Source organism: Mustelus asterias, chromosome 6 (assembly GCF_964213995.1).
Source record: "Mustelus asterias chromosome 6, sMusAst1.hap1.1, whole genome shotgun sequence".
Lineage (NCBI taxonomy): Eukaryota > Metazoa > Chordata > Chondrichthyes > Carcharhiniformes > Triakidae > Mustelus > Mustelus asterias.
Window position 1 is genome coordinate 85,272,468 of NC_135806.1, and position 27,425 is coordinate 85,299,892.

Here is a 27,425-nt window from a genome sequence, read left to right on the forward strand (position 1 = left end):
AAAACAGGAAGGTCAAACAGTTTTACCAGACAGAATAGTTGTTAATGATTTCACTACGATTGTATTATTCAAACATGTTCAATTGCATAGTTTGCTGAAAAATCAAGAACACAAATTTTCAGAAATATGTACATATTAAAGATGTTTACATAAAATAGAAGTGATGTTGTGTTTATTAAGTGAGAAAAACTGGTGAGTAAATTATGTGGGTTTGACTCGTGCCAGAATTCTACTGCCCCACCTGCCACAGGAAACGGAGCGGCGAGGACCAGACAATGGGAAGGTCCATTGACCTCGGGCGGAATTTTCCTGTCCCGGATCAAGCAAGGCCGTAAAATCCCACCCACAGGTCCTGTGATGTAATACTGGTCGCAACTTCTTATGGACCTAAAATCATTGTACACTAGAGACCAGGGCCGGAATTCTCCGGCCGTTCACACTGGTGGGATTCTCCGGTCCCGCTGGCAGCACACCCCCACCGGCATGGGGTGACATCAATTGGAATTCCCATTGACAGCGGTGGGACCAGAAAATTCCACTGCGCGCAAACAACGTGCTACCTCCCGCCAGCAGGAAACACGTGGCTGGGAGGTCGGAGAATCTTGCCCCCAATCTGATTCTTGTGCCAAAAGTCCTCCGAGTCCTCTATTCCCACCTTCCTGTTGTGTGCATTGTTCCAGCTCCCCACCACCCTCAACTCTGTTGTGGCCTTGTTATGTCCCCACTGCTGCAGCCTGACCCCTGTACCCTGCTGTGGCCTGTCCCCACTGTGGCCTATACCCCTCCCTCCCCACCCCGCTGGGTTCTGTTCCAGGACTGCCCCCCTGCCCCACCTCCCCGGCACATATTGTGGCCTCTGTTACTCCCTCCCCTCCCACCACCCCTTCTCAGTTCAGCCTTTGCTTTCCAGGCTCCCTGCCCACAATCAGAACTGCTTCACTGAAGGATAATCACTACAATAATAATGAACTGGACATTATTGCCTCTTCTCTGGTTCAGTTCATGACTTACATATTTTAAACAATCATTTAAAAATATTTTTAGAGTTATGATCTCCTTGGGGAACAACAAAACAAAAGAATCAAATCTACCAAATGACTCCATCTACAGTTTGTAAATCAGAAGAAGAGAGGGATAGGGCCTGGGTAAGATGCTCTCTCAGAGGGTCAGTGCAGATTCAATGGGTCGAATGGCCTCCTTCTGCACTGTAGGGATTCTATTAAAATTATAGCTCGTGTCTGTTGTTCCAGTGACTGAATGAACCCATTGCAACAATAACTTACATTTATGTAGCACCTTTAATCATTAAAGCATATAAAGGAGTGATTTATGTAAACAGATTTGAACCAAACCTTCCGAAGAGTGACAGTCACCGTCAGATTGCTACTCTGCTCCTATTTTTTGCACTCAGGTGGAGCTCTGCATTTCTGAGCCAGATTTCCAAACTGGGCCTCCTCAGAAATGTGGAGCATATCTGTCCTTTTTTGTAGCTCAGGGCCAGAAGAGGAAGCAAAGCTATGCCCCCTTTTTATAACATTAGCTGCCATATTCCTGTAAGTAGAGAATTCAAAGGTTTTGAAGCCACTTTCAGAAGGTAAATATGTAAAGTAAGTGGGTGAGAGAGCAGGGTGGCAGGTGAGTAGGTGGAGGGATTGGGACGGCAGTTCGTGGATGAGAGAGTGGGTTGGTAGTAAGTGGGAGTTGAGGAGCTCAGGTGGCAGGAGACAAGGTGAAACGTTAGGGCAGTAGGTGGGTGAGTGAAGGTGTAGGGTGGCAGGTGGGTGGCTGAGCAGGTCGGGTGGTAGGTAAGTGGGTGAGGAGGTAGGTTTGAAGGTGGGTGGGTGAGAAGGTAGGGTAGCAGGTTGATGGGTGTTTGGGGGGAATAAATGGGTTAGGAGGAGGAGGCAGTCAGGGGGTCCGGGAGGGCAATTGGATGGTCAGGGGCTATTCTGGTTGGGGTCGAGGTATCGAGAGAGGCAGTTGGGCGGGTGGGATGGTAGATGTTGGGGCGGGCGCCGCGTGGGTGGTCAGGGAGGTAGTTGAGTGGTTGGTGGTGGGGTCCAGTGTGGGGGTCAGTCATTTAGTTACCTAGGAGCTGGAACTGGTTTTAGACCCTCTAACTTTTCCTGTGTGGAGTTTGCACATTCTCCCTGCGTCTGCGTGGGTTTCCTCCAGGTGCTCTGGTTTCCTCCCACAGTACATAGATGTGCGGGTTAGGCTGATTGGCCATGCTAAACTGACCCTAGTGCCAGGGGGATTAGCTAGGGTAAATATGTGGGGTTACGGGAGTGGGGCCTGGGTAGGATTGTGGTCGGTGCAGACTCGATGGGCCAAATGGCCTCCTTCTGCACTGTAGGGATTCTATGATTCTAGGCATTCTGATAAGAGTTGGAAATTTCCAACTCTAACTCAGAGTTCTGGAGGGTTCCAGAAATAAGGGTATTGCTTATCTAAGACAGTAGAATGCAAGTCCCTGTTTCCAAAACTATGCAGGGAACATTAACACTGGATTTTTATAGATATATGTTATTATATATGGAAAATCATGTCTCACAAATTTAATTGAGTTTTTTGAAGGGGTAACCAAGAAGGTAGATGAGGGCAGTGCAATTGATGTTGTCTACATGGACTTTAGCAAGGCCTTTGACAAGGTACCGCATGGTAGAGTGTTGCATAAAGTTAAATCTCACGGGATCCAGGGTGAGGTATCTAAATGGAGACAAAATTGGCTTCTTGACGGAAGCCAGAGGGTGGTTGTAGAGAGTTGTTTTTCAATCTGGAGGCCTGTGCCCAGCGGTGTGCCTCAGGGATCGGTGTTGGGTTCACTGTTATTTCTCATTTATATTAATGATTTGGATGAGAATATAGGGGGCATGGTTAGTAAGTTTGCAGATGTCACCAAGATTGGTGGCATAGTGGACAGTGTAGAAAGTTATCTCCAATTGCAACGGGATCTTGATCAATTGGGTCAGTGGGCTGACAAATGGCAGATGGAGTTTAATTTAGACAGATGCGAGGTGATGCATTTTGGTAGATTGAACCAGGGCAGGACTTTACTCAGTTAATGGTAGGGCATTGGGGAGAGTTACAGAACAAAGAGATCTCGGGGTACAATGTTCATAGCTCCTTGAAAGTGGAGTCACAGGTGGACAGAGTGGTGAAGAAGGCATTCAGCATGCTTGGTCTCATCGGTCAGAACATTGAATACAGGAGTTGGGACGTCTTGTTAAAGTTGTACAAGACATTGGTGAGGCCGCACTTGGAATACTGTGTGCAATTCTGGTCACCCTATTATAGAAAGGATATTATTAAACTAGAAAGAGTGCAGAAAAGATTTACCAGGATGCTACCGGGACTTGATGGATTGAGTTATAAGGAGAGGCTGAATAGACAGGGACTTTTTTCTCTGGAGCGTAGGAGGCTGAGGGGTGATCTTATAGAGGTCTATAAAATAATGGGGGCACAGATCAGCGAGACAGTCAATATCTTTTCCCAAAGGTAGGGGAGTCTAAAACTAAAGGGCATAGGTTTAAGGTGAGAGGGGAGAGATACAAAAGTGTCCAGAGGGGCAATTGTTTCACACAGAGGATGGTGAGTGCCAGAGGGAGTAGTAGAGGCGGGTACAATTTTATCTCTTAAAAAGCATTTAGATAGTTACATGGGTACGATGGGTATCGAGGGATATGGGCCAAATGCAGGGGTTTTTAAAAAAAAAGGGCGACATGGACAAGTTGGGCCGAAGGGCCTGTTTCCATGCTGTAAACCTCTATGACTCTATGACTCTAAAGTCCAGGCTTCCCATGCAGTTAATACGTAGTCAATGTGTGGTGACGACATCTGAAGTTGTCACCCAGCGCAGCTTGGGTATTTCCTGGGTATGACCATCTGGAAATTGAAAGTCCTGGGCCATTTTGACACAGTGCCATGTAAGAGATGACAGATGATCAAAGCTTGGTCAAGGAGATATGTTTTAAGGTACAGCTTAAGGGGTAAAAAGGTTTTGGCAGGAATTCCAGAGCTTAGGGCCTCAAATTCATGCATCTTCCTCAGATATGGGAATGGGAACCAGTTTTCTCTAGTTGTTTGAGAGAAGGGGAAAGATCAAAACTCACGTTTGTTGATTTGAATATTTCCGTTGCTTGTCACAAATTGACCCAAATGTTTCTTGTGTCCTCCCTTAAGACATGAGCAGGAGGAATTGCGGAAGTTTATTATTTAGCGCACTTGATGATCAAGAATTATAGTGAACAAAGTCATCGACATTGCTGTGATGGCAAACCTTTAAATAGCTATTAATTCATATTGTCAGTAGGAATTGTCAAAATTCAGACCAAATCAGTAGCTTCCTTCACGCCTCTAACAATTAGAGCTTGAGATTCAATATTAGCAGATGCTTACTATTGTCTGAGTTCATTTAATTCTGAAACCTCCTCCTTATCCATTGTGACCTAGCCAGAGCTTCAAATCATTCTTAAAATGTGACTGCCCAAGAGTGAGAAAAGTTTGAGGAAGCTACATCAAAGTTTTTTACACAGAGGGTGGTGGGTACCTGGAACTCGTTGCTGGGAGAAGTAGTGGAAGCAGATACGATAGTGACTTTTAAGGGGTGTCTTGACAAATACATGAATAGGATGGAAATAGAGGAAAATGGTCCCCGGAAGGATAGGGGGTTTTAGTTCAGTCCGGCAGCATGGTCGGTGCAGGCTTGGAGGGCTGAAGGGCCTATTCCGGTGCTGTAATTTTCTTTGTTCTTTGTTATGTGAACAGACTTATGGAAACATTGGCCAGTTTAGGTGGTGTATAGTCAAGTTATTGCGCTAAGAAAGATTATTTGAAGTGTATTAAGCAAGGGAAGAAAATTGGTACATGGGGAACAAAGGTAGTCAGGCCATTGCATGGATAGAGTGTTGGTTTGAAGGTTTCAGGCTCATTGAATATAAAACATAAAGAATGTGCCTCTACACCTTCCTTAAATGTATTGAGAAAATTGTCTATCTTTCAACATCATTTTATTCCTAGAATTCCAACAATGCTTCCTATCAGTTCACATTTCAATCCTAGAATGTATTTACTAAGAAAACTATCTATTCATTATTAACCAAGAAGGCTGTATGCTGAACCAAAGTAATGCTAATCGTTGTACAAATAGATGAGGAATGGTTATCACCATTAGCAACCAGCAGAAGTTTAAGATGAAACAAACTTACTGCTGTCGGCCAAAAATGTTAATTGAAAGCGCTGATTTATAGTACCAAGCCTGTGCATATCCTGGGCCACTGACTCTCCTGTATTGTTCCTGATTTTGGATAATTAAGACAACTTGTTGATTGGGAAGATAAGACAGCAATAGGAGCTTTAATTAATTTCCATTCAAGTTCATAAAATGTCACAAGTCAGATAAAGACCATGAAGTCAGTGTATATGTACGATTAATCTGTCAGTGGACAGTAATCAATTACTGGTGTTGCAACTTTATCAATTTTGAGTTAAAGTTTCAGTGATCTTTTGTTAATAATGCATTCACTGAACCTGAAAGACCTGGAGGTATAATGTTTAAATATCAAATATGTTTATGGGAATATGATCATTGTATTTTATCATTGATACTATATATATATACACTATGTAACATGAGTACATGTAAAAATTAAGTGCAATAATTTTATAATATATAACTGAGGGGAAAATAAAATAATTGCAAGAAAAATAGAAAATGCGGCAAGTTTACAATAAATCCTTTGTCATCTGAAGAGAAAAGATATAATATATGATGAGTTCAAAAAAATAAATTTTATGCAAAGCTTATGAATGCTTACTGCCTGTGAAAAATAAATCTGTCTGATGAACTTAATTTGCCATATAGAATGTCATAGTGAATGACCCTGGCAAAAAACCACCTTTAGTTCTTGAGCATACCTTTCAATCCAGCACAGTGAACCATCATGTTTTTCATTGAACTGCAAATGATTACTCAGAAACAGCTTTGTTTTCAGACCAGCCACTGAAGTAAAACCTTGATTGTACCGAATTCTCCTTTATTCAAAATCAGCAAAGTGCAACCACATCCATCCGTCAAACTGTGTTGTAAAATAATACTTCATTCTGCTATCTTAAAAATTCCGTTCTTAGGCTCAAGGTTAAAGTGTTGGAATTTTGAGTATTCTAAACATTTAAGGGTTTTTTTTGTTAAATGCACTGAAGTCTTGACTATGTTTTTATTCCATGCCTGTTCAGATTGCATCACTAACTGCTTTTCATTCTATCAAGCAAATAAAAATGTGGCAAATTTAATAGAATGGTTTAGGCCCAATTTCATATTAAATAATCAATATCATCTCCTTTCCAATCTTTGGTAAATCTATGACCACTTCACACAGCAAGGGAAATTTTAACCCGTATGGATGAGCAGGTTGGAGGTGGCCCATCCAAACCTGACCCCAACCAACTCAATTCTGGTTTTAATGGAGACAAGTCAGGTTGGGTGTCCAACCCACTCTCAGGAGATTGAAGCAGCACTGTGTTTCCGTTTTAACTTAATTTTTATTTACAGCTGAAGGGGGTTGGGATTCTTGGGCCTTGGGAAGCCTATCAGGTAAAAGATGAGAGGAGCTGAATCTGTGAGTTCATAGAATCTTGGAATCCCTAAAGAACAGAAGGAGGCCACTCGACCCATCTGCCTGCACTGACAAAAATCCTACCCCACATATTTACCTTGCTAATCCCTCTGACATGAAGAAGCAATTTAGCATGGCCAATCAACCTAACCCACACATCTTTTGGACTGTGGGAGAAACCGGAGCACCCGGAGGAAACACACGCAAACGTGCAAACTCCACTCAGACTGTCACCCAAGGTGGGAATCGAACTGGGTCCCTGGCACTGTGAGACAGCAGTGCTAACCACTGTGCCACCATGCCACTGTTTCACGGCTTGTGGGCAAGAGGAACAGGAGTGTTTTTCCCAGATCCAGCACGGTAGCACAGTGGTTGACGCTGCTGCTTCACAGCTCCAGGGACCTGGGTTCGATTCTCGGCTTGGGTCACTGTGTGGAGTTTGCACATTCTCCTCGTGTCTGCGCGGGTTTCCTCCGGGTGCTCCGGTTTCCTCCCACAGTCCAAAGATGTGCGGGTTAGGTTGATTGGCCATGCTAAAATTGCCCCTTAGTGTCCTGAGGGGCGTAGGTTAGAGGGATTAGTGGGTAAATATGTAGGGATGTGGGATTGTGGTCAGTGCGGACTCGATAGGCCCAATGGCCTCTTTCTGCACTGTAGGGTTTCTATTATTCTATATTATTCAGCAAACTTACCTTCACATGATGATACCACTGTGATGTCCAAATTCCCTTTCCGATGTCCAACCCCCACCATAGTGTTCCAGCGCTCCAATGGTGTATGATCCCCATCTCCCATGTCATCCCTGAGCTTCTTTTCCATCCTGTCAAACTGGTTGATTGTCAGGCAGGAAACATGTTGAAAAGGTGGAAAAGTTATCCTGCCATTAAGTTTGGCAGGATGTGCAGGAAACCCTTATTTCCAGGTATCAGAACCCATCTCTCTGTGATCTCCCTCCCCTCACCCACTACTAAGTTATCTGTAGTTCTGCTGCAGTCTATTCCAAAATGTGGCCCATCCAAAAGCCAGTCAAGCCCCATAATCACATAGAAAACAGCTATTATTTTAATTTATTACTGCTTACTGGCAGCATTTGAATGTTACGTTTATTTACCTGATGAAGGAGCAGTGCTCCAAAAGCTCGTGCTACCAAATAAATCTGTTGGACTTTAACCTGGTGTTGTGAGATGACTAACTGTGCCTACCCCAATCCATTGCCAGCAACTCCACGTCACATTTATTTATGGAATGGGTGTCTTTTTTCATTGCATTAATTGTATGGTAGTTAAACACAAAGGTAAAATAAATTTCATCTTACTATGTACTTTTTTATTTGAAGTGCACTGAAACATCATACTTCTTTGAGGTACCCAACAAAGCAGCCTGTAAGCATCTATGGAGATGCTGTGTGGAATATCATACATTTTTCAGGTATGTGCCATTATATTTCATTATTAGATCTGAATAATAATCAAAACACTAATAGGTCTTATTTGCTGCAGGCAAATCATCCCTGTGACCCTTTGATGATACTCAAGCAGTTGTTCACTTTTACCTAAATTATAACCTTTGTTAAAAAATTATTCAAAACAATGGGTGGGATTTTACAGTCTCGCTCGAACGAGACCGGAAATTCCCACCCAAGATCAACAGACATTTCCATTGTCTGCTCCTTGCCCACTCCGAATCCATGGTGGACAAGGCAGTAGAATTCCGGTGAACTAGTGTAGTGTAAATTTATACCAGGACTTGCATTTTGCTAATAAAATATTTCTATGCTCCACAAAAGGGAAATATAGCCTAGCACTGTGCAGAGACTGCAATTAGCCATACAATTCCATCACTGTTTTATTCAAATACTTTACATACATAATGCAAGGGATATGTGAAGTGTAACATGGATTTATTTGCCTTTTCTCCATCCTTTTAACTCACTGGTAAGTGGATGACTTGGGAGATTTACATTGTTCAATACAGGTTTTAGCTATCCGAGGACATTGCATCAAGCGTGAAATATGTTTGTATTTCAGGATACTGACACTATAGTTACAGCAGCAATATTAACTGTGATCCTCTACACCACAGTGTAGTGCCTGGTCTCTCTCGTCGTAGCTCCATTGCAGAACAGGCCCTCCGGCCCACGATGTTGTGCCGAGCTTTATCTGAAACCAAGATCAAGCTATCCCACTCCCTATCATCCTGGTGTGCTCCATGTGCCTATCCAATAACCGCTTAAATGTTCCTAAAGTGTCTGACTCCACTATCACTGCAGACACCCCAACCACTCTCTGCGTAAAGAACCTACCTCTGATATCCTTCCTATATCTCCCACCATGAACCCTATAGTTATGCCCCCTTGTAATTGCTCCATCCACCCGAGGAAATAGTCTTTGAACGTTCACTCTATCTATCCCCTTCATCATTTTATAAACCTCTATTAAGTCTCCCCTCAGCCTCCTCCTCTCCAGAGAGAACAGCCCTAGCTCCCTCAACCTTTCCTCATAAGACCTACCCTCCAAACCAGGCAGCATCCTGGTAAATCTCCTCTGCACTCTTTCCAGCGCTTCCACATCCTTCTTATAGTGAGGTGACCAGAACTGCACACAATATTCCAAATGTGGTCTCACCAAGGTCCTGTACAGTTGCAGCATAACCCCACGGCTCTTAAACTCCAACCCCCTGTTAATAAAAGCTAACACACTATATGCCTTCTTCACAGCTCTATCCACTTGAGTGGTAACCTTTAGAGATCTGTGGATATGGTCCCCAAGATCTCTCTGTTCCTCCACAGTCTTCAGAACCCTACCTTTGACCCTGTAATCCACATTTAAATTTGTCCTACCAAAATGAATCCCCTCACATTTATCAGGGTTAAACTCCATTTGCCATTTTTCAGCCCAGCTTTGCATCCTATCTATGTCTCTTTGCAGCCTACAACAGCCCTCCACCTCATCCACTACTCCACCAATCTTGGTGTCATCAGCAAATTTACTGATCCACCCTTCAGCCCCCTCCTCTAAGTCATTAATAAAAATCACAAAGAGCAGAGGACCAAGCACTGATCCCTGTGGCACTCCGCTAGCTACCTGCCTCCAGTCCGAAAATTTTCCATCCACCACCACCCTCTGTCTTCGATCAGATAGCCAGTTACCTATCCAATCGGCCAACTTTCCCTCTATCCCACACCTCCTTACTTTCATCATAAGCCGACCATGGGGGATCTTATCAAACGCATAATTTTCCATTAAAAGTGTTTGGAGAATCTTGAACAGTGGAACACCTGCCCGTCTGGGCTCATGATCCAATGGGATCAATCTTTTTCCATAGGTTTGCCTTAAGTGCTTTTGCCTATAGTGTGTCAGATTTGAGTTGCCTCCCTGAGAGAATGGGCTCTAAAACTGTAGAAGTGCAGCTAAAGAATTAATTTTATCTGCTTAACTTCTGATTAAATTAATTTTTTTTTACTTTGTTAATTTAACATTTAATTTTCAAAAAAATCTGAAGCTGTAAGTGCTCAGACATCCCAGGACAGTCACGTGCACCAGCAGTGTCGCACCTCAATCACCTTAAAGGTGGTGTCACGGGAGGAATTTTAATTTTATTTATTTGGTCATGGGATGAAGGTGTAAGTGGTTAGACTAGCATTTATTGCCCATTCTTAATTGTTCTTAAGAAAGTGGTGGTGAACCAGCTGTTGAACCGTTGCAGTCTGTGTGGTTTAGGTACATCCACAATACTGTTAGGAAGGGAGTTCCAGGATTCTGACCCAGCGACAGTGAAGGAACTGCAATGTATTTCCAAGTCAGGATCATGTGTGGCTTGGAGGGAAAGCTGCAGGTGATGGTATTCCCATGCATCTGCTACCTGTGTCCTCCGAGGTAATAAGAGGTTGCACATTTGGCAAGTGTTGTCGAAGGAGCCTTGATAAGTTGCTGCAGTGCATCTTGTAGATGGTGCACATTGCTGTCATTGTGCATCAATGATGGAAGAAGTGAATGTTTAAGATGGTGGATTTTGTCCTGGATGGTGTTGAGCTTGTTGAGTGTTGTTGGAACTGCACTCATCCAGGCAAGTGGAGAGTATTCCATCACACTCATGACTTCTATTTTGTAGATGGTGGGCAGGTTTTGGGGAGTCAGGAAGTGAGTTACTTACTGTACCAGCCTCTGACCTGCACTCATAGCCACAGTATTTATATTGCTAGCCTAATCCAATTTCTGGTCAATGGTAACCCCCAGAATGTTGAATGAGTTGGAATCAGTGACAGTAATGCCATTGATTGTCATGGGGAAATATTGGATTTCCTCTTGTTGGAGATGTTTATTGCTTGCCACTTATGTGACATGATTGTTACTTGCCACTTATCAGCCCAAGCCTGAATGTTGACCTGGTCTTGCTGCATATGCACACAGACTGCTTCAGTATCTGAGGAATTGTGAATAACTTGTCAGGGCGGCACGGTGGCACAGTGGTTAGCACTGCTGCCTCACAGCACCAGAGATCCGGGTTTGATTCCCGGCTTGGGTCACGTGTGGAACAAAGAACAAAGAACAGTACAGCACAGGAAACAGGCCCTTCGGCCCTCCAAGCCTGTGCCGCTCCTTGGTCCAACTAGACCAATCGTTTGTATCCCTCCATTCCCAGGCTGCTCATGTGACTATCCAGGTAAGTCTTAAACGATGTCAGCGTGCCTGCCTCCACCACCCTACTTGGCAGCGCATTCCAGGCCCCCACCACCCTCTGTGTAAAAAACGTCCCTCTGATGTCTGAGTTATACTTCGCCCCTCTCAGCTTGAGCCCGTGACCCCTCGTGATCGTCACCTCCGACCTGGGAAAAAGCTTCCCACTGTTCACCCTATCTATACCCTTCATAATCTTGTATACCTCTATTAGATCTCCCCTCATTCTCCGCCTTTCCAAGGAGAACAACCCCAGTCTACCCAATCTCTCCTCATAGCTAAGACCCTCCATACCAGGCAACATCCTGGTAAACCTTCTCTGCACTCTCTCCAATGCCTCCACGTCCTTCTGGTAGAGCGGCGACCAGAACTGGACACAGTACTCCAAATGTGGCCTAACCAGCGTTCTATACAGCTGCATCATCAGACTCCAGCTTTTATACTCTATACCCCGTCCTATAAAGGCAAGCATACCATATGCCTTCTTCACCACCTTCTCCACCTGTGTTGCCACCTTCAAGGATTTGTGGACTTGCACACCTAGGTCCCTCTGTGTTTCTATACTCCTGATGACTCTCCCATTTATTGTATAACTCCTCCCTACATTATTTCTTCCAAAATGCATCACTTCGCATTTATCCGGATTAAACTCCATCTGCCACCTCTCCGTCCAATTTTCCAGCCTATCTATATCCTGCTGTATTGCCCGACAATGCTCTTCGCTTTCCGCAATTCCAGCCATCTTCGTGTCATCCGCAAACTTGCTGATAACACCAGTTACACCTTCTTCCAAATCATTTATATATATCACAAATAGCAGAGGTCCCAGTACAGAGCCCTGCGGAACACCACTGGTCACAGACCTCCAGCCGGAAAAAGACCCTTCGACCACTACCCTCTGTCTCCTATGGCCAAGCCAGTTCTCCACCCATCTAGCCACTTCTCCTTGTATCCCATGAGCCTTAACCTTCTTAACCAACCTGCCATGTGGGACTTTGTCAAATGCCTTACTGAAATCCATATAGACGACATCCACGGCCCTTCCTTCATCGACCGTTTTTGTCACTTCCTCAAAAAACTCCACCAAATTTGTAAGGCACGACCTCCCTCTTACAAAACCATGCTGTCTGTCACTAATGAGATTGTTTCGTTCTAAATGCACATACATCCTGTCTCTAAGAATCCTCTCCAGCAACTTCCCTACCACGGACGTCAAGCTCACCGGCCTATAATTTCCTGGGTTATCCCTGGTACCCTTCTTAAACAACGGGACCACATTCGCTATCCTCCAATCCTCAGGGACCTCACCCGTGTCCAAAGAAGCGACAAAGATTTCCGTCAGAGGCCCAGCAATTTCACCTCTCGTCTCCCTGAGCAGTCGAGGATAGATGCCATCAGGCCCTGGGGCTTTGTCAGTTTTAATGTTCCCTAAAAAACCTAACACTTCCTCTCTTGTAATCGAGTTTGCACATTCTCCCCACGTCTGCATGGATTTCCTTCGGGTGCTCCAGTTTCCTCCCACAGTCCAAAGATGTGCGGGTTAGGTGGATTGGCCATGCTAAATTGTCCCTTAGTGGTAGGGGGACTAGCGGGGTAAATGCATGGAGTTATGGAGGTAGGGCTTGGGTGGGATTGTGGTTGGTGCAAACTCAATGGGCCGAATGGTCTCTTTCTGCACTGTAGGATTCTATGATTCTGTGAATGCTGAATCAGCATCAAACATCCCACTTCTGACATGATGGAAAGAACATCAGCTGAAAATGAGTGGGCCTAGGGCACTATCCTGGGGAACTCCTGCAGTGATATCCTAAGACTAAGATGATTGACATCTGACAGCCGCAACCATCTTCTTTTGTGCTAGGTATAACTCCAACATGTGAAGGTTATTCCCCCTGATTCGCATTCACCCTCAGTTTTGCTCGGGCTCAATGATGCCATACTTAGTCAAATGCTGTCTGGATGTCAAGGATCTCTTAGAATCTTAGAATCCCTACAGCACATAAAGAGGCCATTCGGCCCATCGAGTCTGCACCGACCACAATCCCACCCAGGCCCTACCCCCATATCCCGACATATTTACCCACTAATCCCTCTAACCTACACATCTCAGGACACTAAGGGTAATTTTAGCATGGCCAATCAACCTAACCCGCACATCTTTGGACTGTGGGAGGAAACCGGAGCACCCGGAGGAAACCCACGCAGACACGAGGAGAATGTGCAAACTCCACACAGACAGTGACCCAAGCCGGGAATCGAACCCAGGTCCCTGGAGCTGTGAAGCAGCAGTGCTAACCACTGCGCTACCGTGTCGCACCAGGTTTGGAACATTGAAACATAGATAATAGGTGCAGGAGTAGGCCATTCAGCCCTTTGAGCCTGCACCACCATTCAATTTGATCATGGCTGATCAAGCACTTTCAGTATCCCACTCCCACTTTCTCTCCATACCCCTTGATCCCTTTAGCTGCAAGGGCCATGTCCAGCTCCCTCTAGAACACATCTAACAAACTGGCCCCAACAGCTTTCTGTGGTAGAGAATTCCACAGGTTCACAACTCTCTGAGTGAAGAAGTTCTTCCTCATCTCAGTCCTGAATGGCTTACCCCTTATTCTTAGACTGTCACTGTCACCTCACCTCTTGAGTTCAGCTCTTTTTACCATGTTTGGACTAAGACTGCAATGAGAAATTTGCAATTGAGGCGAGCCACAAAAGAACAGAGGCAACAGGGATAAATGAAAATATTTTCTGAGTAGCCAACCATCTTTGGGATTATCTGTTATGAGGATACTGGCCTTTAAGCTTTAGTGGAGCTACTTCCACCAGATATACTTCATGCAGGTGAATCAAATCATTTGTTTTCCGATATTATCTGGAAAGAGAATGGATTCAAGAAACATGCATATGCAATGACTGAAGGAACATGGTGCAATGGGAATCAAGCATAACTAAGTCCAAACCCAAAACCCGCATTGCTTTCCCCATTGCAACCTGAATCTATCTGGTACATTGCAGATTTTTGCAGACCATGGTGGAAGATTGGTTAAGGCCTGATATTGGTCCCGTTCACTGCGATGCTGCAAATACGCAAATCAGCACTAAATGTATGCTAACCTCAGCGGTGGCAGACATTTGTGTAAGTTTAGCACCACTTAAAACCAGCCTGCATCTCTTAAAGGGAAAGGTGTATTCTGGTTGCAGCAGTGCTAGAATTGTTGTTGATGAGTCTCTAACTAGGAAGAAAAGCAAAAATAGCACAACAGGATTGGGAGCATGATCTAAGGTTCTCTGATACACTATTGGAGACTTTGGTGCATGAAGTGAACATGAGAAATTAGATCCATTATCCACACAGGATCAGGAGGCCCTCTAGACTGACACTGAGAAGACAATGTGAGCAGATAGCCAGCACTATCAATGCAAGCAGTCCTGCCCAAGGACCTGGATCCAGTGCAGGAAGTTTTGTAACCTCGTATACGTGGCCAAGATCAGAAAATAGATCTTCAAGAATCAAGTACCTTTGCCTGGCCTAGTGCTTTCCTTTCCACTCCATCTGACGAAGGAGCAGCGCTCCGAAAGCTAATGGTATTTGCTACCAAATAAACCTGTTGGACTTTAACCTGGTGTTGTTAAAACTCTTACTGTGTTTACCCCAGTCCAACGGCGGCATCTCCACATCATGACTAGTGCTCCTATGCAGTGCTATCCCAGTGACTGCAGCTTGGCTGGTGGACAGCTGCTGACTTTCAATGGGGGATTTTATAGAGGGTGCCACAGGATGACTTTGAATAGTTCTGGGCCTACAATGTCCAGCTTTGGACTGTACCACCTCAGCATGCATGGCAGCACTTACGACTGGCTGACAGGCCTTTGGCAGCAGGGCAGGCATGGAATGATGAATGCTGTCATCCTGAGAGAGAACTGCAAGTTCCTAACGCTTGTACTACTGACCTCCATAAAATGCCACTCGGCATTGACCATGTGAGCAGTGTGAACATGTGGTGTCGACATGAATTTGGGATCAAAACAGCACCAATAGCGTTGAAACCAATAAAATCTGCCCTAAATCTCTGCATCAAGATGGAAATTGCAGCGAGGAATATTCCTTATTCATTTTTTTCTTTGCTTCAATTTTGTTTCTTCATTTCTCCTTCTCCCAGTGTGCCTTTCTGCTAACAGTGGTGATTTATTCTGGAATGCCACTGTGTAGGCTTGAGGTCATGTGCCCAAGTGATCATATTGGTGATTATTGACTTGCTGGGTCCTTCAATAGCTGAGCCTGACCCTGTCCTTGTTTCATGCTCTTCCCAATTGTAGAGGAGATGAAAAGTATTTATCTTAAACTGCACCTTATAAAGTATTAGTACCAATTCCTCACTTCAGGGGATCTGTATTTTATCAGCTCTATTTCTCTCTATTAAGTAAAATCATTTTATTTTATTTTAATCAGATTGCCTGAAACCGATGAGTATTCAAATTCTATGACACGAAAACTTAGCAAGCTGGGTTCCCTAGGGTACAGACATCGATACAGGTAATCAGATTTCACTGAACAATTGGTTTAGCTTAAGGGAAGAAAAATTGTACAGAGCAATTCTTCTTCTGAAGTAATCTTTGTATGTTAAAGAGGAAGAGTGACTAAGACTTTAGTAAATTTGCACATTGGAAGCATTGTGGTATTTTTGCTTAATAGCAATGAAATAATTGTTGGTTTTATCATTCAAATTGGGAAAATATTAAATATAGAACATTATTCTTTGTGAACTATTCATCCCTCATTGACAATTGATTAGTTCAATTTCTTTTAATGAATTCTAGTAATAATATGCTACATCTTTCTTTCAATCCTGTTCTATCTAATAAACACCTCACCCTGCTGTCTCCATTTTAAATAAGTTCCAGTTTCACGATGCTTTATTAAAAAAGCTAAATTTAATAACATACCTCATGAAGTTGAATTTTTATTGAGCTGACTAAATCCTCAGAGGCTGCAGACAAAGCTAACCGGTAAATGGATAATCCCCAGTTTTAAAAATTAGCCTGAAATGTTTGCCTTTTGAATCAAGTCAAATTAATTACGTGCTGTTGCTTCATATTGGCTGTGATTTAATAGACATTATTTTCTATGCAGCAGCTGAATTTTCAATTGCACAGCAATGTAAGTTTGTACATCTTTGTCATGTGACAATCTTTATAGAGACCGATAATTTAAAAATAAATAAATTTAAACTTCCAGTTCATAGCTTAAAAATGACACAGGATTTCACCTTTTGGTAAGCAGCTTAGACTTTAAACTACAGAACAGAACTCCCCTTCTTACTTCTAACACAACCAAAAAATCCTTTTCACAGGTGTACTTTACACTGTTCCTTAAGTAGATATTAATTTTCCCAGAACCAGTCCAAAGTGGTTCTTAGCTTCTTCACATTTACTTGCTCTCTCTCAGCCTTGTAACTTTTAACCTCAGAGCCACCTTTTACAGTGAGTGGTTTTCCTGGAATTTCTCTCTGGCATAAGCTAAGTGAAGCTTCCAGCCTTGTTTCAAATCCTCATCAATTTGGTTGTTTTAATCCAAGTGCAAGCTCCCAATTGCATTCCTGTGCAGTGAACCTTCGAGACTTTTAGCCTCCAGATGCTCTCTCTCATGGATCCTGGCAGACCACCTATGTCTGTGAGTTTTCAGGAATACCTTAGAAATGTTCTCCTCTGATAGCCCATCTCCATAGCAACATGAATCAGATGGGCTTTGTATCCAGGTAGATCCTGAATCGATTCTATCTTGGAATCAAATGGAAATTTTAAAGCATAAGTGTTTACAACCTAACGTTTTCCACAACTTCCTTGGACATTGGAGACTAACAGTATAAAAAAATATAAAAGCAGATGCTCCTGCCGTTGTCTCCAGGTGTTAACACCTTACAGCTTCTTCTTAGCAAAACAACCCTGGCCTCCCTTTAATCTTTAACAGCCATGTCACCCAGGCCTGTTGTCAGACAGATATCAGAGCAATTCATGTAACTCCTTTCATGTTACCCTAAGTTAAAGACACAGTTCCAAACTAATAATTTTATAAAACTCGTGTTTTAATGATCAGTTTCAAAAAGGAGTAGAACTGCATTTTTTAAATTAATTATATTTAATAATGACCTGCAGTAAATGCATAATTATTTTTCCAGACTAGTCTTGGCTCAAGAAGTAACTGCATTTCTTGTTGTAAAAATGCACCTCCCTTTCCATATATTTCATGTTATTTAAAGAATCTTTCGTCGGTCAAACACATGGAAACAAAATAGAATCTTGTCAGTGGCATTTGTTATTATTTGAAGGCTGGGGAAAAATATACATTTAAATTTGACAAATGTATACATTTTTATTCAAGATTTAAAGTAGTTGGAATAAGAAGTATAGCTATAATGCTGTGATATTTCATTTTGAGATTGGGTGCTGTGCTCATTGTTCCCACCTGACAGACCGCTCCAACTGCAAACTACAATTGTGTTAAGTAAGGAGTTGGAATTCACACCTAGAATTGGAGCAGCTGATTGATTTCACTGATACAATCCTATTCACTTGACATGTTTGGGAATCAGTCTAATTTTGGCAACATGAGCAGTTTATTGCACATTTCATGTATTTGGACGTTGTGACACTTTGTAAATTAAAAATGATTCACATACGAGAAATAATAAATATTTATTATAAAGATAATGAATATAGTTATGCATGTATAAAATATACATTTAAAGTAATAAAAATATAATAATTTATTTCTGAGCAGTGGTAAGACTGCACTTCAACTAAACCGAGACCAATCCATTGAACTGCCGCGACCTGATCAGAATGTACAAAGAACTCGCAGTAAAACGTACCCTAAAAGGACACTTCACTCTCAGCAGTCAGGTAAGCAATGTTCTAATGGCTACAGCTGGTGCACATTTGGCACCTATTTACTGGCCATTGTATTGGTTTAAGACTTTTGTGATTTTTTTTGTTTCCACATACTGCAAACATATAAAATGTCTTTCTTCACCCTCACTCCAACTCCAATACAGTAACCAAGGTATATTACCAAGTAATTCAAAACATTCTAGGTTAAATGTCATGTTAAAATTTCCAGATGTAATACAATTTTTGGCAGATTTTGCACTGGTTCTTTAGGTAGAAAACATTTGCGAGGTTACACTGTGACAACATAATAGTCCTTCCGTTGTGTTGTTTACTAAAATAAAGTTGAAGTAAATGTTCAACTTTTCTGCTCCCAGTGCAGAACTTTACATTCTCGGAGTGCATTTTACCAATCTGATTGTCTACCTCCCTCAATTTCTGTCCTTAAAAACTCATGCACATAAAATGATGGAGCATGTGCCTGCAGCGCTGTCATGCAGGCTGTCGGGTGAGTTGTAGTGCATGCTGAAATGGAACCTGTTAGGGAGTGTAACAGTCCCAATCTAATGCAAACACAGTAGAAGATAACAATAGATGGTGTTTGGAGAGCTGATGAGCCAAGTGTAGGATGAGTGGTTTGTCCACAGTTAAATAGCAGATTATTCTGCCTCCACAAAATGTGACTGTGACATTTCTGGAACTGGCGTCGTGCTTTTTGTTGCTGCATTCATGCTGTTACTTCATGATTATTGGCATTTTTACCCGATTACTTTGGTGTAGCTTTGCTCTGTTTATAATTAATATGATTGCTAAAGCCTCAGGACAAAACTATGAAGTGTGCAGAAGGCAGCAATTATTCAGGAATTCTTTTAGGGGTTTATTCTGTAGGCCACCCACCAGTGGTACATGTCAAATCCTGTTTCGAGCCTGCCGTGGTATATGTTTGATGATTCCAGTTGTAGCATGTACCTGTGAATTTCCTCAGCCTGCAGTTGGATTCATGCTTATTATCGGCCGTGTTTGCAGAGAGTAGCCTGCTACCACCCTTCACTCTTACTCCTTTCAAATCAGGGTAACACAGACGATTGCCTTAAAATTGTGATGATTTCTAGGCAAACACATTCATTTTGAAAGAATAAAATCTTTTCAGCCACAGCTTGAGTTGTGGGGCCTGAATGGTGACATTGAAAGCTGGTAATTTTGTACCCCACTGGGATTGGTGTTGTTGGCCAATGACAAAAATAATGAAGTTATTCACAGACTAGGATCCCATGAAGCTGCCAGGAATTTATGGTGAGACAAACCTATCAAAGTGGGGCAGAGTGCAGGTAATCACTACTCAAGTGAATGGAGAAAGATCAAACACAATCAGGAAGACTGATTCCAATTGTGAATTAAGGGAAGGTCTACAGTGACCTGGATATTGGGAATATGAAGCTAATCCAATGCTGAGCCTGTGTGCGTAGACAGGCGAAGTCGCACTCTGACACTAGTTTGACCAGAGGTCCTGGTACAGAGTGACCAGAGGGTGTGGTGGCTGGGTCATTGTGCGTCAGCGATTATAACTAATGGTTGTGGACTGAATCTAGGAGTGTCTACATTCTTACCAATTGAGGTTTTGAAGCTTTTGCTGGAAGATAATTTAAATAATGGGCACATTGTGACTGGTAAGATTAGAGAATTGGAAGCCTGGTTGGTTACTTTAAATCAGGCAAAGTTGAAAGGCCAAATCCACCTAAAGTTAGCCCCCTTCACCTGGAATTTAATATCAGAGTCCTTGTTCTTGGTTTTACAGGCAACATTCTGTAATTACAAAGCTGATGCCTTAGCAGAAGGTACTGTGCGTATGTTGATGCATTATACCATGACCTTGTTCTTCAGAATTATTATATTGAAAGAGAACACAGTTGGAATCAATAGATGTTTTACGTAACCTACATTAAATTAAAAAAGCATTGAGACCAATTCTCTCCCTTAGTCAAGGTAATGATCACAGAATGTTAACGAAGATCCTTTAATTCAAAACTACTGTTATGGGCTGATTAGTATCACTGTTACTATTTGACAGACCTTATAATGGCAATTGCTTGTTAATGTCTTGAAATTATATTTTAAATTTATCTTTCTTTGATATTAAAATCAAAATATAATCTATTGGGAACTTGATTTATTCATTTATTCTGCATCAGCCGCAGTGTAACTGTAGGATTGCCTCAGACTAAGGTTTTTAAAATTTGCTTTATTATACAAAGATTTTAAAACTCTGGCATTTCAGTGTTCAGAAAACTAAGATGGATGGGACAGCTTGATGCATTGAGGCATCTCAAAACTCAGTGAGGTACAGAGGAAACTTTATGAAACAGACAGTGTTGGTTTAGAGACATCTTTGTGAATTGAGCAGTGGAATACGGAGCACAAGTGACTGCAACCACGGATAAGGAATGTGATGCTGAGCACATTAGATTGTGCTTGAAAACAGTGAAGCTGATTCCAACATCCTTGGAATGTTTAAAGCTATGTTTGTGTTTCTGAGTGAGGTATGTTCAAATAGGACATTTTTAAACCAAAGTGAATGGGTCTTATCAGATTGTAAAGAAACCTCCAGATATGCTGTGGGGAGGGGTTGTTGGCACTAGGTTTACCTTGCCTCATAATTAGCAGCAAGTGATGGTGGGCACTGCTCACATCTCAGATGCTACTTGATAGACAAAGGACCTAACCTTTTTGTGAATGTTCCATGTAAACTGGGAGCAAACTGATAATACTTATATGCTTCTAGGTCCCTGTGTTAATTCTCGGAGATTTAAACACTTCTATAAAACCTTTTGTGATTTTTTTGAATTTGGGAATAAACTCTAGAGATGCTTGGTCTCCTGTACTTAGCAAATGGGACTCCAACCGAGGGAGTGAATTCTCCTCTTTGGGCTTTGCCAAGACCAAACCCTCAGTTGTTAAGTGTTTGTAGAAAGAGGAGGCCATTTCATAGCATTCTCTCTGCATTTAGGACTATAGTGCCACTCCCTGTGGCCTATTGCCTCTTTCCATTTGACAGCCCTGAAAAGCAGCAGTAATTGGGGCATTGAGGGGTTTACAATGGACGGAAAGTTGCAGCCTTTGGTAGTCCTGGCTGGGGTAGGAATATCCTGGTGAGGCAACGGGTAGGCTTGGCCATCTAAGTTTTCTATCATTCTCCTCTGTGTTCCCTGCCTGATTATGAGAAGAATATATTTTGTTCATTGGCATTTTTTTGACATCAAGAAGAAACCAAATCATTCAGTCCAATTTTCCCTCAGCTGGAGTCACAACAGCATATTGTTTTGCTGTGTGCTGTCTTGATTGGCGCTTATGGTGAACATTTAACATTTATATTTCATATGTCATACTTCTTCTCGAGTTCTCTGTCCTGAGGTAGATCTGTCCCACAGCGCCATGATCTCAATCACAGATAGGGCAAGGAGGCAGGTCCTGAATCCACCCCAGCTGGAACAGGGATCAAACCTCATGCTGTTGGCATCAGTTTGATTCATATTTGCCACCCATCCACTGACCCCCCCCACCCCCCCGCTTCCCGAGGAGTCCATGTTGCTGTGACAACACACGTTTTTACATGCATGTTGCAGCTTGGAGCTATGGATAGTGATAAGAACATAAGAACATAAGAAACAGGAGCAGGAGTAGGCCATCTAGGCTCTCGAGCCTGCCCCGCCATTCAGTAAGATCATGGCTGATCTGAAGTGAATCAGTTCCACTTACCCGCCTGATCCCCATAACCCTTAATTCCCCTACCGATCAGAAATCCATATATCTGTGACTTAAACATATTCAACGAGGTAGCCTCCACCACTTCAGTGGGCAGAGAATTCCAGAGATTCACCACCCTCTGAGAGAAGAAGTTCCTCCTCAACTCTGTCCTAAACTGACCCCCCTTTATTTTGAGGCTGTGCCCTCTAGTTCTGGTTTCCTTTCTAAGTGGAAAGAATCTCTCCACTTCTACCCTATCCAGCCCCTTCATTATCTTATATGCCTCTATAAGATCACCCCTCAGCCTTCTAAACTCCAATGAGTACAAACCTAATCTGCTCAATCTCTCCTCATAATCTACACCCCTCATCTCCGGTATCAACCTGGTGAACCTTCTCTGCACTCCCTCCAAGGCCAATATATCCTTTCGCAAGTAAGGGGACCAATACTGCACACAGTATTCCAGCTGCGGCCTCACCAATGCCTTGTACAGATGCAGCAAGACTTCTCCGCTTTTATATTCTATCCCCCTCGTGATAAATGCCAACATGCCATTTGCCTTCTTGATCACCTGTTGTACTTGCAGACTGAGTTTTTGCGACTCATGCACAAGGACCCCCAGGTCCCTTTGCACAGTAGCATGTTGTAATTTTTTTCCATTTAAATAATAATTTGCTATTATTTCTTCCAAAGTGAATAACCTCGCATTTGCCAACGTTATACTCCATCTGCCAGATCCTCGCCCACTCACTCAGCCTATTCAAATCTCTCTGCAGATCTTCCACTTCCTCCACGCAATTCACTTTCCCACTTATCTTCGTGTTGTCAGCAAACTTTGTTACCCTACACTCAGTCCCCTCCTCCAGATCATCTATGTAAATAGTAAACAGTTGAGGCCCCAGTACCGATCCCTGCGGCACGCCACTAGTCACCATCTGCCAACCAGAAAAGCACCGATTTATTCCAACTCTCTGCTTCCTGTTGGATAGCCAATCCCCAATCCACACTAACACCCTACCCCCAACTCCGTGTGCCCCAATCTTCTGCAGCAACCTTTTGTGAGGCACCTTATCGAATGCCTTTTGGAAATCCAAAAACATCACATCTACCGTTTCCCCTCCGTCAACCGCACTCGTCACATCTTCATAAAAATCCAGTAAGTTCGTCAAACACGACTTTCCTCTCATGAATCCATGCTGCGTCTGCTTGATCGAACCATTCTTATCCAGATGGCCTGCTATTTCTTCTTTAATGATGGATTCCAGCATTTTCCCGACTACAGACGTTAAGCTAACCGTCCTGTAGTTACCCGCCTTTTGTCTACTTCCTTTTTTAAACAGCGGCGTAACAGTAGCCGTTTTCCAATCAGCTGGCACTACCCCAGAGTCCAGTGAATTTTGATAAATAACCACTAACGCATCCGCTATTACCTCTGACATTTCTTTCAGTACCCTGGGATGCATTCCATCTGGGCCTGGGGACTTGTCCACCTTCAGTCCCATTAGTCTACCAAGCACTGCCTCTCTAGTAACAATAATTGTAATGAGTACCTCTCCTCCTACCAACACTTGATCGTTAATATTCGGTAAACTATTTGTGTCTTCCACCATGAAGACCGACACAAAAAACCTATTTAAAGTCTCTGCCATTTCCTCATTTGTCACTATTAAATCCCTCCTCTCGTTCTCCAAGGGTCCAACATTCACTCTAGCCACTTTATTCCTTTTTATATATTTGTAAAAACTTTTACTATTATTTTTTATATTTAGAGCTAGTTTAGTTTCATAATCTATCTTTCCTTTCTTTATCGCTTTCTTAGTCATTCTTTGTTGTTTTTTAAAGCTTTCCCAATCTTCTAAGTCTCCACTATTTTTGGCCACTCTGTACGCATCAGTTTTTAATTTAATACTCTCCTTTACTTCCTTCGTTATCCACGGCAGGCTATCCCTTTTCTTACAGTCCTTCTTTATCACCGGAATATATTTTTGCTGAGTACTGAAAAAGATCTCCTTAAAAATCCTCCATTGTTCCTCAGCTGTCCTACCTACCAGTCTGCTCTCCCAGTCCACCCTAGCCAATTCCGCCCTCATCCTATCGTACTCCCCTCTGTTCAAGCAGAGGACATTGGTTTGGGATCCTACTTTCTCCCCCTCCATCTGCATCAGAAATTCGACCATACTGTGATCACTCGACCCAAGAGGGTCCTGCACAAGAAGATCCTTAATTCTACCTGTCTCGTTACACATTACCAGATCTAAGATAACTCGTTCCCTCGTAGGTTCTGTAACATACTGTTCAAGGAAACTATCCCGACAGCATTCTAAGAACTCTTCCTCCATCCCACCACGTCCAACTTGAGTCAGCCAGTCAATATGCAGGTTAAAATCCCCCATGATTATTGCCGTTCCGTTTTTGCACGCATCCATTATTTGTTTGTTTATAGCCCTCCCCACCTCAACATTATTATTTGGGGGCCTATAGACCACGCCTACTAGTGTCTTTCTCCCCCTACTATTCCTTATCTCCACCCATGTTGATTCCACGTTTTGCTCCTTAGAGCCTATGTCGTCCCTCACTACTACCCTGATATTATCCTTTATTAACAGAGCTACCCCAACACCTTTTCCATCCTGTCTATCCTTCCTAAATGCCTGATACCCCTGGATATTCATTTCCCAGTCCTGGTCACCCTGTAACCACGTTTCTGTAATGGCCACTAGATCATACCCATTTGTGCTGATTTGTGCCATCAACTCATTTACTTTATTCCGAATGCTTCATGCATTCAGGCAAAGTGTCCTTATTCCAGCTTTTATCTGGACCCGAAGTGTTGAAATGTTATTAACCTCCTCCCTCTTACACTGTCTATAACCCTTCTTTGTTTGTGAGCTAACTTCCTCGCTCCCAGTCACCTCGTCTCGATCCCCTCCCCCCAACCTATCTAGTTTAAACTCTCCCCAGTAGCCTTAGCCAACCTTCCCGCCAGGACATTGGTCCCCCTGGGATTCAAGTGCCACCCGTTTTTTGTGTACAGGTCACACCTGCCCCTGAAGAGGTCCCAATGGTCCAGGAACCTGAATCCCTGCCCCCTGCACCAGTCCCTCAGCCACACATTCATCCTCCACCTCATTCCATTTCTGTCCTCACCTTCCCGTGGCACAGGCAGCAATCGTGAGATTACTACCCTTGCTTTCCTTCTTCTCAGCTGTCTCCCTAATTCCCTATACTCTCTTTTCATGACCCCTTCCCCCTTCCTACCCACATCAGCGGTACCAATATGTACCGCTACCTCCGGCTCCTCTCCCTCCCACCTCAGGATTTCTGGGACTCGCCCAGCGACATCCTGGATCCCGGCCCCAGGGAGGCAGACCACCATCCGAGACTCCCGCCTGCCTCTGCAAAAACATCTGTCCATCCCCCTTACTGTCGAGTCCCCGATCAACACTGCCGTCCTCTGCTTTTCCTTAGCCCTCTGAGTTACAGGGCTGGCCTCCACTCTGGAGACACGGCCACTGCTGCTTCCCCCAGGCGGGCTGTCCCCCAGCAGTTGTCAGGCAGGAGTACTTGTTGTGTAGGGGCACATCCACCGGGGTGCTCTCAATCACCCGAGCTTTCCCCTTCCTGGCTGTTACCCACTTGTCTGACTCCCGTGGCCCCGGTGTAACCATGTATCTGTAACTGGTATTAATTGTCTGCTCAATCTCCCTCATCAGACGAAGGTCATCGAGTTCCAGCTCCAGCTCAATTACCCGGTCCTGTAGGTGCTGCAACTCAATGCACCTGGCGCAGATATGGGCGTCCGGGAGGCTAGGAGTCTCCAGGACCTCCCACATCATACACCCAGAACAACAAACTGGCCTCACACTCATATTTGACCCTTTTTAACAAGGCACACAGAGAAAAGTTAAGAATTATAAAACTAAGATTTGAAACTCACCCCTGCTCGCCCTTACCCCGAAGCCCTGTGAGCCAAAGCCCTTACAGTTCACACTCTGCTTCCCACTCAAGCCCTGTGAGCCAAAGCCCTTACAGTTCACACTCTGCTTCCCACTCACTCCCCTGCCCGCTTCCGACGCTGCCCGCTGTATACTGCGGCCTCCCTTTTATACTTCGCGCGCTTTAAAAAACTACAAAATGTCCGCCCACGTGACCCCGGGCCCGGTCTACTTCCGGTTTAAACTTAAACTTTTAAATCACTACAACCCCGCGAAAAAATAATAATCAAAGTCGCTCCCTTACCCTTTTTCCTGTAACCACCAAACACACCTCTCTCTCTTGCTCCAGATGAACAATAAAGACTCCAATTTCTTTGTTATGTGGCTGATTAGGAACTTCTCCCACTCTTACCGCCTGCCATTGGTGTATGTTGGGAAGAATTTACAAGCCATTTTATGAATGTACCTCTCTGGCCATGAATTCTGACTGTGAGACATGAACCCCGAGTTTCTGGCCCAACTGCTACCACTGCACCACAAGACTTCCTGTGGGTCATTCTCACCAGCAGGAAATAGCCTAGACAGGGAGTTAGACGTATTTTTACTGTGAGGTGGGGCTTTGAAACCACTTACTGAAAAATAGGACAGATGTATATACTAGTTTATTTTTGTTTTCTCATCTATTTTGTATGAGATGTATCTCTTAGCGAAACAAATGTATTTCATATTAAATTAGTTCCACATGAAGTAATTTCATGATTGAATCTTCTTAACCATTTACAACATATTCTTCATTTAGCACTTGTATAAACTTGATCTTTGTTACCACAGGACCAAACAGTGTCAATCACAGTCATATGAAAACAGACCTTGTGGAATACGATGGCACCACCAAAATTATTGCGCCTTCACCAGTGAAAAGGTAAACCTGTGGTATACTCACACAGTTTGGATAAGTCTGTATAAGAACACATGTTTCACAACTTTAATTCTCAAACATCTGAATCCCAAATTCAGATTCAGATTGAAATTCCGAATTAAAACTCCCTTTGCTTACTTTCCAGTTTAGCATTGGATCTTTGCTTCTCGGATGTTTCGATACTGAATTCATTTTCAAGTTTCTGCTTAAGGTTTCACACCCGTGCTTCCAATAATATGAAGCTGGGCCAGTTTTAAGGAGATCACACATGCCTCTCGTGTTTGAGTGGATAAACTCTGAATGATCTGAATTTTAACGTACCAATACTGCATTAAAATTTTACAATTGCACGAACACGCTATTCACCTGTTTCCATTATAATTCCTGTGTGTTAACAATGGAACTGCCATGGTGAACTTGTTACACTGTAATTACAGACTCTCACCAGTGGAGGCATTGTTTTGTGTCTCCCAGTTACTCAGCCTGTACTTCAGGGAAACTCATTTCTTTCAACCAATTTGTTTATCATGCCGCCATATGCGTTGCTATGTAACTCTAGATACTATAACATCTAAAGGATCATATATAAAAATAAAGACACAATTTACAACTAAAAAAGCAATGTCCCACTCCTGTGTACCCTGGCCCAATTATC

The 27,425-nt window shown here is 43.2% G+C and overlaps 1 protein-coding gene and 1 long non-coding RNA gene across 4 annotated transcripts in view; one reads left to right on the top strand and one right to left on the bottom strand.

The window, feature by feature from the left end:
- epb41l4a (erythrocyte membrane protein band 4.1 like 4A) overlaps positions 1 to 27,425 on the top strand; it is a 207,352-nt gene that overhangs the window by 130,491 nt on the left and 49,436 nt on the right. For all 3 annotated transcript variants that reach the window (XM_078214667.1, XM_078214668.1, XM_078214669.1), the window contains 4 exons: positions 7,951 to 8,042; positions 15,741 to 15,824; positions 18,069 to 18,190; positions 26,683 to 26,773. In XM_078214667.1, the coding sequence (XP_078070793.1) occupies positions 7,951 to 8,042; positions 15,741 to 15,824; positions 18,069 to 18,190; positions 26,683 to 26,773 (389 nt within the window). The remainder of the gene's footprint in view (positions 1 to 7,950; positions 8,043 to 15,740; positions 15,825 to 18,068; positions 18,191 to 26,682; positions 26,774 to 27,425) is intronic.
- LOC144494977 (uncharacterized) overlaps positions 1 to 27,425 on the bottom strand; it is an 88,818-nt gene that overhangs the window by 6,693 nt on the left and 54,700 nt on the right. The window lies entirely within an intron of this gene.